This window comes from Perna viridis, chromosome 1, assembly GCF_037379345.1.
Source record: "Perna viridis isolate PV_CMFRI_1.1 ecotype Kerala chromosome 1, ASM3737934v1, whole genome shotgun sequence".
Classification (NCBI taxonomy): Eukaryota; Metazoa; Mollusca; class Bivalvia; order Mytilida; family Mytilidae; genus Perna; species Perna viridis.
Window position 1 is genome coordinate 62177383 of NC_142445.1, and position 14360 is coordinate 62191742.

At 33.8% G+C, this 14360-nt stretch overlaps 1 protein-coding gene across 8 annotated transcripts in view; it reads left to right on the forward strand.

Annotated features, from left to right (window-relative positions):
- The window catches only part of LOC148629743 (potassium voltage-gated channel subfamily B member 1-like), a 123105-nt gene that overhangs the window by 98658 nt on the left and 10087 nt on the right, over window positions 1-14360 (forward strand). For 6 of the 8 annotated variants that reach the window (XM_088556408.1, XM_088556371.1, XM_088556366.1 and 3 more), the window contains 2 exons: window positions 7490-7525; window positions 12565-13635. In XM_088556408.1, the coding sequence (XP_088412534.1) occupies window positions 7490-7525; window positions 12565-13635 (1107 nt within the window). The remainder of the gene's footprint in view (window positions 1-7489; window positions 7526-12564; window positions 13636-14360) is intronic. The other 2 variants (XM_088556377.1, XM_088556393.1) reach the window with 1 other exon arrangement.

Consider the following 14360-nt stretch of genomic DNA (forward strand, 5'->3'; position numbering starts at 1 on the left):
TGGTCGTGGATCGAAAACATGACCTCCTGCACTACAGGTGAGCATGCTACCGCGAGAACACCATGACGATCCTGTCTGTTTTAAGAGTCAAGATTGAAACCTTCCGGCCCTATATGTACAGTACAACTGTATATTGGTACTAAGACATTATGTTTTGATAATTTGTTATACAAGTGAAAAAAGTGGAGGATTCAAAATACAAAAAAATACAAGCTTCAAGTCAGCCTCATATCTTGACCTACACTTAGAAATCGATGGTAAAAGAAAACTATAGACCAAACTTTACAACAAACGTGATGACTTTTTATTCAGAATTGTAAACTTCCCTTTCATCTGTGGCAACATCCCTTCGGCTCCTGCGTATGGAGTGTTCATATCACAACTCATACATTATGCAAGAGCTTGCCGAAACTACGCAGACTTTTTGTATCGCGCTTGTTTGTTTGTTTGTTGGGGTTTAACGTCCGAGCAGCAATATTTCAGCTATATTCAGACGATGAACATGAAATTGATGATAAAATGAACATGAAATGATGATGAAATGAAACAGGGAAGGGACACAAGGACAATGAGGTCGACAAATTTTGATTGCCACTGGAAATAGGGACAGGTGGGTAGGGTCGGGCAATTTAGCCTCCTGTGGCGGAGGCCTATGGTTCCTACTCCGGGAGAATACCACAGTAAGGTTCTTTAACGTGCGAGGAACGTGGCATCTTTCCCAACACGGTGCACCACTATGGTTTGCGGTCAGGTTTTCCGTATTATAGCCTGACAACCCCAGCATGTAACACGCCAGAGGTATCCCATTCAACCATCTGGGGCACACATCCCAGTTGCTCTGTGGACAAAGCGCCCTAGCCCCCTGCTAGGGTTCTGAGCACCATTTAGTCGCCTTTTACAACAAGCTTAGCGCTGCTGCAGGCCTATTCTTTTAACACCCGGACCTGCACGGGGATTGTATCGCGCTAGACGCGCTAGAACTCTAACAAATAGGCTTCTGGAACAGGGTTATGTTGCAACAAGATTGATGTCATCACTACAGAAATTTTATGGTCGTCATCATGAACTCGTGGATCGTAATGGTGTATCCATCAGCACCATGAAAACTGATTTATTCAACGGGTCATGGTTTTCCTTTCCTCGTTTGTCTACCCCGGACTTGACTTTTTATGAACAACTCGGCGGGTGTTTCTAGAAAAGCAGAGGACGCTTACCCTACCGGTGCACCTGGTCCATGCTCCCAGTTTTTGGTGGAGTCCGAGTTGCTCATTTACTTTTGTTACTTTGTATGTATGATTTTAGTTATTTTATGTTCTTTGTTGTTGTGTATGTCTGTTTTCCATGTCTGGTCTTTGTCCCTGGATTACATTCTTTTGATTACCGCTATAACCTTGGTTCCCTTGATTACTCTTCCAATAGCCGCATGCAACTCAAATTAAATGAATGTTTTATAAGTTATAAATCCTTTTTTTCTTTGACAATGGCGCTTCATATATTGACTTTGGAATAATGATAAATCTTACTTTTAAGGTCAGGCATGGTAAAAAGTGATATAACCGTCTTGCTTTTATGGAAAGAATTTCAAGCGTTGAAACATAGAACCAGAAACATTTACTCTTGTTTCACTTGCACCTGCAAATCCATTAGCAAGAATTCAAACGCTGTAGATTAACAATCTCCGTGTAGTGAATTTCTGTATTTATGGGAAGCAGAGCCGTATTGATGTCAATTTCTTCCTCCAGGAAACACTGAAACCGATAAATGCATTGTTCAAATTTGGTTTCTCTGTTGTAAACAATACCAGCTATAATGTTCAGACTCAGAACAAAATCAATTAAGCTGGTAAAATAAATACCAGCTGATTATTTAGAATTAAAAATGCAAATGGTATTAGATATTTTTATATTCTAAAACAGAATTTCTTTGAATGCAATTCTAAGTCTCCGTGGTAACGTATTGTATTCTAGTCTTTGATTGATATGGAGTTTTCATGTATGAAAAGTGTGCTTTTATCTTTCAACAACAAAGACTTCTGGCATACTTTAGATATACCATGACAACAAAAGAGTACTCTCCTATAAGTGGGCTTACCAGGCAAGCACATAAAATTGTTTTCATAAAAACATAGCATAGATTATCAAATCATTTGGTATAGAAATATTGTATGAACATTGGAACGTATCTTTATATTGGAATCAAGTGCTTTAGACATAACAGGTTGTGGCTTGTATATCCGCTCTTAAAATAAAATAAGAAACCGTGAAACCGCTGCAAAATGCTATTTTAACCTTTAGTATTAGTATCGTGTTTTGTTTGTTTTTGTTTGTCGTTTTAACCGTCAGTACATTAAAATACTGTAGTTGGTCTTCTTTAATATTATTTGTTTTCTTTATGTTCATTGTTTGTTTGGTTGTTAGTTGATTTCTTTTCTTACTGATAATTGTTCAAATAAAATACACCACAAACAAGTTTGAATAGCTTAACGATTATATTCCAAATGGTTTACACCACCTGTAGAATTGGTAATATGCCTATACACAGCTTTCCAGCTAAATCAGTTCATCGCCATATATAGACAAAACATAGATATCTGGAAGTAATAGGATTCTTCTATAGAAAAATATACCACCAGTGATTTGATGTTGTAAGTCTGTCACAGATAAAACGACTGGTTTATCGATTTTTCCTCTTTCTTCAGCTGTGTGACATTTTTTCCCGTTCTAATGATAATATAATGAAGTTAGTTATATCAGGTTGGATTGTGTCCATGACCACCTGAATTATTTCTATGCTTTAATTTCACTTTCCATGATTGCTTTAAATGACACTCACAAATTCAATCGATTTTCAAACGAACTTCTGTTTTAAATTAGTTAACAATGGGTGTTGTGGTTGCTAAGGAAATATACATTTTATACACAGCTTCGCTGTTAATGAATTTGTTCTGATTCGGGTCCAATATTATCGGTAGTTCGTTATTACCTCAGAAAAAAAGCGAAGCAATTTACGGTTACTTTCAATCAGGTGATATCTGTAAATTGATCATTATCTTTTTGGCACTTAGTTTCGTTTCTACGTTTTTTCAGGTGAAAAAGTAATATACTAATTTTCGATGAAGTTCTTAATAGTTTGGAGTGGTGCCTTAGTTTTAAATTGTAGCTTTACTTGTAAGCTTTTTCTGAATCTTGCCAAATAATCGTCGACATTTTAAGTAATTGTTGAATATTGAAATCTTGGTAAAAATACTTATCAACGTTAACTATAGAGCACACCATATTGGACACTTAAATTGATAGTTTATTTGAACTTTTTATTTTGTCGAAGTAGTTTCGGTTCTGTACAGGATTATCTTGTCTGCTCTATACATGGAATCTTTTTCAACACTTTGCTCATGTACGTTTGTTACTTTGTATTATTTTGGTTAATTTATGTTCTTTGTTTTCCTTGTCGGTTTTCCATGTCTGGTCTTTGTCCCTGGATTATATTCTTTTGATTTCCACTCGAATCCTGGTTCTCTTCATTACTCTGCATCAATCGTCGAATGTCGTCGTCTTAGAAAATCTGCTATACCATTGCGTTGTTGTTGCTATATTTGGCCAGATGCACCGTGGATGTGTTTACTTCAAAAAAGTGTTGATTATAACGATAAGGCGTAATGCAATGCTATTTTTTTTATCACTTATGAAGGGTATAATTCCCTGTCGATACTTTCGATAGAGTAAAGTAAAGGTGACCTACCTACTTCAGTCGAAGTCGAAGTCGTCCGACAGTTCCTTTTTAAAGGCCGTGTATGATCTGCTATAACCATGAAAACCGTATCGGAAATAGATAAACTTTCAGCTGATGAAAAGTATTAATTGGGTTTTAACAAAGTGATTGCCCTTGACGACTACATAAAATGTATTGATGTTTTAGCTTCTATTTGTAAACCATAAGTAGATAGGAAGAAAATCAGTGAATTTATCCTAGTGACAAGGCTTATCTTTGTTGTCCATTTTTTACAACTCCATATAAAAGTGGTAGCCCCCATTTTTTTTTTCTTTAAATTTCTATCTTGAAGGCATGATAGATGTAAAGAAATGTTCAGCAGATAAAATAACCCTTACAACAAGGTTCAAATTCTACTTTGATCAATCTTATATCAAAGTAGTTACAGTTGGGAAATCACCGTCATGTGGAATTGTTTATCATAGTTTGTTTTCGTGATTTTATATTATTTTATTTGGTATAAATTGTGTACATAGTGAACGGTATCGGCCTTTTTCTGTATATCACGTTTTGCAACACTACAGTAAACAAAGTTGAAATGAAAAATTCCTTTTAGCACTTGATCTAAAACCAGTCGTATAAGCTGCAGAATACGTCGAATTATTTAATGCAAGATACATATAGAAGCTTAAGTTTTACGGTCGTGTAAGCAAGGATTTACTGTATCATTAATGGCTTGTCCATGACTAAAAGCTTTTAGTGGTAAACCATTATCGGGTTCCATTAATAGCATTATTCATTTGACTTTGTTTTTTTCTGGTATCACACAAGATACACCAAAAATACAAGGCATTGTATTATATATAGTAAGAGAATGGTACTAGAATTTAAAGCCGGATAATTTAGAATAAAAAATTATCACTACAGGAGGAATTCATAAGAGGATAACTGTGTACAGAAGTTATTGCCTATGAATAAAGTTTTTGTTGCAAAAATATTTTACAGCAGTCCATTGCCTTCTCATTTCTCTTCATCATGACGTTCTTCATCATGACGTTATATTCCTTTTTACTTTAAGTTTACTGCTCATTACGCCATCCCGTTGTCGTTTGTTCTTGGCAATATTTTTTTGTTTTCGTTTTCGCTGTCTTTCATCATGTGTCCAGAATAGGGCTGCCCGATACTTTCACTGATCTGTCCCAAATACATGGCCTATCTATAGCCAGCTATTATAAGCGTGTCTGTCTTAAAGGTAATATCGTCAGAGAGAAGTTGTTTGTGTGATCTTAAAAGGCCACAAATTATCCTGAATAGCTGTTTGTGTTGAAAGCTGAGCTTTTTTGTTGGTCAAGATTTGTCACGTACCAATAATAAGGGTTATACAATAATCACTCAAATGATGTAATTAAAAGTTTAAGTTTAGTTTGGCCAGAATTCCTGCTGTATTCAGCTCTGGCTGATATCAGTTTTTGCTCTCTGCTCAGTTTAGACAGTGATTCTGATGTATGTCAAGACTTAATACTCAATACAATCAGAAAGAGGTGTAGTTTGTGCTGTCTAAAACCGTATTAGTACTATAAATATGATGTTCACAGGAAGATCTTGTTGGACTGGGAATTTTTTTCTTACTTTATTGTATAGTATTTCGTCATTATTTTGTAATTTCTGTTTATCAGTGTATGTTTCTTTGATATAATGTTTTGTCTTTATATCTCCTGTTATCATCTGATGGTCAACTCCTCTCTATTCTGTCATTATATATGATGTTGTTGATAAAGAGGTGGTCTGTCTAATTTTGTCTCTTCGATTAATTGAGTACCAAGTTTGTTTCTGGATACATCGTGCCTCCCACGACTAGATTTTTGTAGAGCAGAGACCATAAGCCTTTCTCCTTTCTCATTCCTTGCACCACATCCTTGTTTTTCTTGTATGTGTTTGAAGTCCTTGTTCCTACATTTGATGTTCGATCTCCTGTTATTGTCTTTGTGTCATATTTAGATGTTTTGTTGAATTCATACAAAGATACATATGGAAACATGGCATTCAATCGAAATTGAAAGCTATTGGTGTTTATTTATCTTATAAAATAAACTATATATACATATACAAGCAGCATAGAAGTCTCCAAGTTATTACTTGGGATGATTTAAAGCAGCTACTAGTGCTTGTACAATATTGGTGTTTGTCAGTTCACTTTTGAAAAGAAAGTCTGGATACGCCAAAACTTTGAACACAATAAAGTGTTGTTGGGGAAATGCCAATATGGCACTCTAATCAATCTTTTTTTCCCAACGAATTAAGTTTGGCTAGCCTTATGTAATATCGAAACTGTGCGCCCTTGACAAAGATACAGATGCATGTTTTGAGATCATTACAAGATCAATGTGTATTTGTCCATTGATCTTCATTTATTTATTTGTGGGTATCAATTTTGTTCTGAGCTGATGTTGATATGATTGATTTTCTGGAAATAACAAGTATAACGCATAATACTTATTGTTTATATTTTGGTATCCCAGATTGATCTGTATTTCTTCGATGTCTCAAATTTGGGAACGCGAAATTACTTCTATGGTTTTATAAATATCATGTAACTACGCTCCTCTCCATAACTAAACAGAATTACCAACCCTTTAACATCGGATGATTGCCGTCTTAATTCAAATTTGCTATTTAATTTTGAAATACGTATTATTCACATTTTTCTGTAGTACTTTTTATATACAGATATTGTGTGTTAAACTGCATCTAAAGTATATAAACTGTACATTTTGAATTGCTGACATTATCAACAAGTTTTGAGAAGTTGTTGGTACATTAGATATTGATGAATAATTCAAACCTAATTAGCATATGTCTTTTTTCTTGCATTATGGTTGGTTGTTCACTTTTAACGACCTCCGCGATGAATGTATTTACAATTGTGAATTCCATGTACATATCGTAAACAACATGTCTACCATCGCTTCTACAAAAGATAGAGCCGTTTAAAGGCTTAAAACAGTATTATCTGCTTTATTCCATTCATTTTTCGGCATCGTGTATTCGTTACTATAACTTTTTTCAGTAGCCCGTAAATACTTTCAATATTGAAATGAACAACAATGTCACGTTGTTTACAATATATTTCAGATAGTTAGGGTTTGGAATTATTATGATTAAACACTGTTTTTCAAGAATTTACCGATGTGTAAAATTGGACCATTTACTCACGAAACAAATAAAAGTCCGAAGGACATTTATGGATGTGTAAAATTTGACCATTCACTCACAAAACAAATTTATTGAGTGAATGGTCCATTTTTTTACATCGATAAATTCTTGAAAAACAGTGTTTAATCCTATAATATGCTCCAAAGAGCTGTATGCCTTTAACCTTACGGTTTACAAAAAACAAACAAAAAAAATATTATGCCAGCAGTGATGGAGTACAAGAATCTGAGACAAAGAGTTTAGGTACAAATTAGGTAAGCTAATGTGCTTGTAATAAAGATGTGTAAGTACTCGGTGGTATGATTTATCAAAAAATTATAAATATGTGTATCTTACATGTAATTAAGCGATAAAAGAATACTAATGAGTGGAATTTAACGTATACAGAATGTAGCGAATATATACCCCAACATATTGGTATACGTGTAATATAGTATATATAGTTGCATGTGATTATATTGAAAACAAGTTAAATGCAATAGGGGTGAATTTTGCGTGAAGGAGAGTCCCCTCTATTCAAAGTTTACAATACCTTAAATATAAAATATTCTTACATTTATTTTCACAGACAAGATCAGAGAAATTCATGGCCAAGCTTTCACAGGTATAGTACCCTGTGTAATCTTCCCGTTTGTTCCTTGTAACGTTGGTTGAAAATGGCGATATCAAAATGTCACTTTTTTCCATTTTATTCCAGCTTTTGGGGCCTTTTGTTTCTTTCATACTTTCAATATGAATAGTAAAATAGTATGAATTTAAATTTTAATAATAAATTGTGTATCTTTTTACTAATATTTACTGTTTATTCAACTGTACTCAGAGTGAAGAGATAATGCATATCCTACACCATTTACCTGTCTTACACCCTCGCTTCGACATTTTAATATCGTCAGCTATCTTGTTTGAATGACCTGAATGGATAAAAGCATTGCACGGACCTAGATTAAGAGCTATACATAGCTAGGGTGGTTAGGCTATCAGCTATTGGTTGAATTGGTTTGGCTATAAAGCTGGCGATTAGTTACTTACTGTGCTTGCTTTTAGTAGAGCTTGAATGGTTGTTGTTAAATGTACTTTGACGCTCGGTTAGAAACGCGGTTTAGCAAAGCGCACGCAGGATTGCACGTGTACACGAATATGAGAAGTAGTTATAGTTATCTATTGGTCGATGACCAGATAATCAGATAATTTATAACACTGTAGATGATGTTACTCATATATTAGTATTAAGACAATGCTCAATTCAATGTAATTCAAATGTAAACATTACAACTGAGCCAATGTAATCGCAAAAGTCAAAGCCGAATTTTAAATATATGCTAATACAGCCGTAGGGGTTTCCCTGGTATCGCAAAATTTGCATTGCATTCGCAGTGATTATTGCATGAAATTATTACTTAAACTACCCCATTTCAAATGAATCTTTTTTCCTGAGCATTAAAGTATTATATAACAACAACCGTTAGATTAAGTTAACTTCTCCTCCGCTTGAAGCCACATCAATTTTGTCAATAGCTGCATCTTAGCCCTACTAATAAGTTTGAATAGAATAGATCAAATTATTTATTAATAATACAATGTCAGTTCTAATTATTTTGTTGGAGAAGTAAACAAATCCACCGCATGCTCACAGGGAAAACAAGTGCAGTAATCAATTATTCAACTGTTGAGTATTGTAACGATCTAATAAATATAAAGAGAATAATGTTTCAAGCTTATTTAAAAAAGATGAACCAAATTATCAGCATTTGCTGAACATTCTCTTTTGTTTTTTTTTAAGTTTGTTTACCAAATAAAAATGAAATAGTTTAATTTTTATTTCATTGTAACAAATAAAGCAGAATTCTAGTATATACTGTTGTAATGGCTATTTAAAGCTCTGTTAATACAAGACGAAAGAACATTTTCTTAGAGCAAACATCCAATCTGATTTATTGCACATACTATTATTTACTGAGCGTACATGCATGAGATTACCTGCTGTGTACATCTTGTACTTCAGAAGTCGAGTCTTTTCCGTCTTCTTATGGACCTGCATGTTACATTTACCCACAACCTTTGCTAAATATCCTAATCAAAGGGCTACTGATAATATGACGAGTGCCCACGCAAACCTTTCAGCATTTATTGTGATGCGATCCTGTATTTTTACTTACTAGTTCACTAACTCGATGATATGGAGTAATTATTTATACGTTGCGAAAGTGCGATGTATTTATAATGATATCATCACAAATTTTGAAAGAAAAAATGCCTCAATCAGCACAGGAAATATCTTCAGTCTTGATGAAACGTGCATTTCTCGCAACATTTATCTTTTTTGTTTCAGGTAAATGCATGACAAATAAACAAAATGCACGTCATGTGGTGTACTTTATAAATCAAAGGCTATAGATTAACGACTGACATCAACTATTAGATATATACAAGCAAAAAAAGTGATAAGTTGTTTTGTGTGTCTGATAGATATCGTTAAAAAAAACATGAAAACAAGGGAAATCTTTAAGTGATTAGAAAAGTTGATTAGTACGTTTTTACAGATTCATTTTTTCAAGTTTTTTTTTTTTTTTTTTTTTTTTTTTTAACGAAGTTAAGTGTTTCAACTAATGATTTTCATGTCTTGTTTATCAGATATTATAATTCATTCACACAATCTTGGTATCATTTACCTATAAAGTGAAATTCTTTTAATGTTTACGCGGTGGTTCTCTAGAAATATGAGCATTCCCCACCAAAAAAACAATTTTACATTGACATCAAGGGTAAAACGCTGACAATGACTTCTTAATATGATTTCTGGGTATCCATTATATAAGCTCAGTCTCTAATTTAGACAAAACAACGCCCCCTCACTTGCGCAATCGTCTACTTCCGTGTCGACTAATTTCTTCACTTCCGTCAGAATATTTTTTCAGCCATGTGCTACATGTATAGGACGTCGCTGGCGCTCCGTCCATAATATTAATTTCGTAACGTTTCTCGACTTTGACAACATTTTGAAGTTATAAGATTATCTAAAGCTGAATATCTTTGGGACTTTTCGCAGTTCACTGTCAAAAGCTATGACGCTTTTTGGTGATGCAAATGAAAACTTAATTTACGTTCTCATTGAAGTATTTTTTTTTAAATAAATACGCCTTTTGAAATTTTATCTGTTAGTTTATGGAAAGCTAAAGAAATTAAAAACCATAGATAACCTAAAATCTATCCAGGTTAATTTTGAAAAAAATATAATATATATATATATATAACTTTATAACTTTTCCCGAAATAATAAAAAAAAGCAATTGAAATGTGCAAAATTTATTTTTCTAATTACAAAAGATCAAGTTCTTCGGAATCCTTCAGACATCCAGTGCTGCGGAGTGTATGGAGTAATCTGCTTCACGAAAAACTGGAACATGCTTGGTGGGAAAATTGCTAAAGAACGATTTTCTAAAATTTGAATAAATCATCATAATGCGGCAACTTTTGTCAAATCTCTACGCACGAGAATTTTAAATCGTCAATATTTTGAAATGCTTCGATCGAATTTGATTTACTCCTATTACAGCTGTGTAATGGTTCACTGTTAAGGTCTAATGACATTTGAATATCTTCGTGGTTGTCGTTTTTTCCCAAACATATAACATTATTTGCTCCATAAATGCTGAAGCAAGTACCATAAAATTTGTTTGTTGCATTACAAAATCAGAAAACGATCAAGTAAATGAAGGTTATATTCTAGTTATTCGATCAAGATGCCATTCAAACAAGAACGATAGATTCTGAAGCAAGAATCAGGTAGGGTACTCTCTTCACTCTTTACAGAATGTACCATTTTTTTTCTTACCAATCCGTTGTACTACAAATGAATAGCTGAGTATGGTATTAATGATGTTACATAAGCTTATTATCATTATTATTTTCATCATGGATACCACATAGACTTATATCGAGTCTATAGACAGGGCTGATGCAAAGTTTTAATTCATAAAATATAATAAAAATAGGACTAATTTAGTCACATTATGTACGTTATGATAAGTTTCCATTCTATACTTTCTGTTCAGAATGCATTTTTCAGAACCTAAGTATTTCCCCTTCATATAACTCTTTTACAATTGTGAAAGCAGAAATCTGATTGGCTGACCAGGAAGGTCTTTTTAACAGAAAGGAGTGTTGTTTAATCTTTATTGCAGTGAATAAACGAAATAATCAGTAGATCTAATTTCATTACCAGTATTGTCCATAGTAGTTTCACTTGAATGCATTATGACTTCAGATACATCCCATGGACACAAATTTGTTGAATGCAAAAAGACCCATTCAGACATTTTATTCCTTGAATATCTTTTGAATGTCAATTGTATTGCAAGGAGAAATGCATTTTTATAACTTAATACAGTTTCATACAAGGGAAAACAGTCGTTGAAAAGAAAACATATTTGGTGAGATATCGAATCAGGACTGCCCGATTCTATTGTAAAGTGGTACCCAAAGACTTCACTTTAACTATGCTTGGATGCTTTATCAGTACAACAACCCATTAGTAAAGTAATAAACACTGACAATCGAAGGAAACCTAGCAAAGTATTAGGCTGGTAATGAAAATTTGTATCGATTCTTGCCTTTTATTGCAATCATGGCACGCCAAGATCAAATATTTATTGCTTTCTTCGTAATGAGTTTAATTAAAACAATGGCAGCCAGGGTGAAGTTTAAGATTCTAAATTAAATCCCATTTATTTCAAAGGTCAAAGTTCGAAGAATTGCATTACTTTGTTTTATTATCTTATGAGTTTTCTGTGTAAAAGCGTTCTATTCTTATATGTGTTGTAAACATTTAAAGTGCTTAAAGCAAACAATATGTTTACTAATTTCGTACCAGACGGTACTATTGCAAAGTAAGTGCTGGCTTGATTTTAATTGTTTTAAAAATTCAGGCATGCCATAAATCGTGCTTGTAATATGTTTGTTTACAAAAACGAATATGTGGTTGCCCGTATAAGTCGCAAAATTCTGTTGTTTAACAATATCTTATTAGCAATAATGACTTAGAGCTACGGATTTCCTATAAGTCATTATTCTGTTTACTTCTGCAGAATGGATTTTGATCGATCTTCTTTTTTTGCTGTTTTATTAGTTATTCACTGATAAAAAAAACGACAATTCAACCTATCACGGGTAAATTGTTGCTGATACAGTGTAACTGCGTTTGTATGTAGGTGGCGTCGTCATCGCAATCTTGCTGTATTTGTCAACTATGAAGTTCGTCTCAACATTCGTTTCATGAATAACAAGACAAACGTGAATTGTTATACTCTAAGCAATTCAGTTGCCTTATCTATCCGACTGGTATTCATTACTATGCTTTCGTCTAGATACTGATTTTTTACATCTGGAAGGAGGCTTTAATGCAATTAATGCATTTTGCTTATCCTTTGCATGGATTGCAATCGTTCAATTTTGCAAAAACTTCGTGTGGTTATAAATGACGCTGAAGTGACCTTTTTATTCGCCGGATTTAACAATCTTGTTGTATACGTTATAATCAGTCGACGTTTTTTATGAAAAGAATTGATTTATTCTAACTTTTCAATGTTCTATTCTTTCATAATGTTCCATGTTAGCATAATAAGCGACACTGTTTTTGTCTTGCAGGTTGTTGCAATTATATCCATACTTTTCATCGTTCTCTCAACAATTGCCTTAACTCTTAACACAATGCCACAAATGCAGATGAAAGGAGGAAAAGACAACGAACAGTTAGACATTGTAGAGGCAGTATGCATTGGATGGTTCACACTTGAGTATTTAGCCAGATTTTGGGCATCGCCAAATAAATGGAAATTTTTCAAAGGACCACTAAATATAATTGATCTTCTTGCAATTATGCCATACTTTATTAGCTTAGGTTTAACCGAAACAAATAAGAATACCACTGAACAATTTCATAATGTACGAAGAGTTGTGCAAATATTTAGGATAATGCGAATTTTGCGAATTTTAAAACTAGCAAGGCACTCGACAGGATTACAGTCTTTAGGATATACATTACAAAGAAGTTACAAAGAACTAGGATTATTGTTAATGTTCTTAGCTATTTCTGTTTTACTATTTTCTAGTTTAGCTTATTTTGCCGAAAAAGATGTACATAAAACAAAATTCATCAGTATTCCCGAAACATTCTGGTGGGCAGCGATCACCATGACGACTGTTGGATACGGTGATATATATCCCACAACGGTTCCGGGAAGGATAGTAGGCTCTGTATGTTGCGTTTGTGGTGTTTTAGTCATTGCCCTACCAATTCCAATCATAGTTAACAACTTCGCAGAATTCTACAAGGATCAAATGAGGCGAGAAAAAGCGCTCAAAAGACGTGATGCACTAGAGCGTGCAAAAAGAACAGGAAGTATAGTTTCATTTCATTCTATAAACCTGCGCGATGCATTCGCCAGGAGCGTTGATCTTTTGGAGGTCAGCATTAATGGTAATAGACAAAACCAAAGACGGGACAGTTGTGATGGATTTAGTGACGATGGGAAAGGGTCGGGTTCTCCTTGCGTTACCAAATCTAGCACTGCAACACTAAAAGCTAGAACCGAAAGCTGTGATACTAAAAGTCTTCCTGGAACTCAAAAACATGGTACCTCTAATGTAGCAGAAACTGATGACGATTGTCCCAATAGAATGACGTCATCACAACCAGTACTGAACACCAACCAACAGGTAGGTACGCATATTTTTCTAATCTTATTCAACTTTTTTCCGTTACCCTTTTTTTGCTATGAAAATAAACTCTTTTTTAAAGTTTTAAAAGCAATTCCATTTATGGTGCTTTTGGGTGATTTCTCACGCTGCTTCATTTTGCTGTATTTACACTCACAAATGTGTTGCATTTTGATTGATTATCTTGTGCATTTTTCCTTATGTTTAGAAAGAAAGCCTCACTTCTTGAAGTGCAGCATGCGGTTACTCTCACTTGCACATCTGAATTTTATGTTTGTGCTAATCTAAGCCTTTTCATACTGAACATACTTATCATTTATATTTATTTGATAACTGAACAGTTATTTATTGCATACAACGACATTTTCTCTATGTCCCTTTTTAGTCGTGTCTCTCAGAGACAGAATGATTTGATTTATTTCTGGGTTTCTAGAATTCTTGAAACTTACCAGACGTGGTTTTGGGACTTGGGTTATTTTTTGCTTGTCAGATAATGTTGAATGGTTGAAATTTTGCCTGATATATGTCTCTACAGTAATGGTACCCTTGTGAATTATTTAGCTAAACATGTCACCATTATTTTGTTTAACCGAAATATCAGAGGTTAATGCTGAGGCAAAGTAGATAAAACTGTGGTTTATTCCCATATATATTGTCGAGGGATTTTTAATAACCATTTGTTTTGGTAGTTAGTAGCTGTATAGTACAGAAGAGTACACATAAAT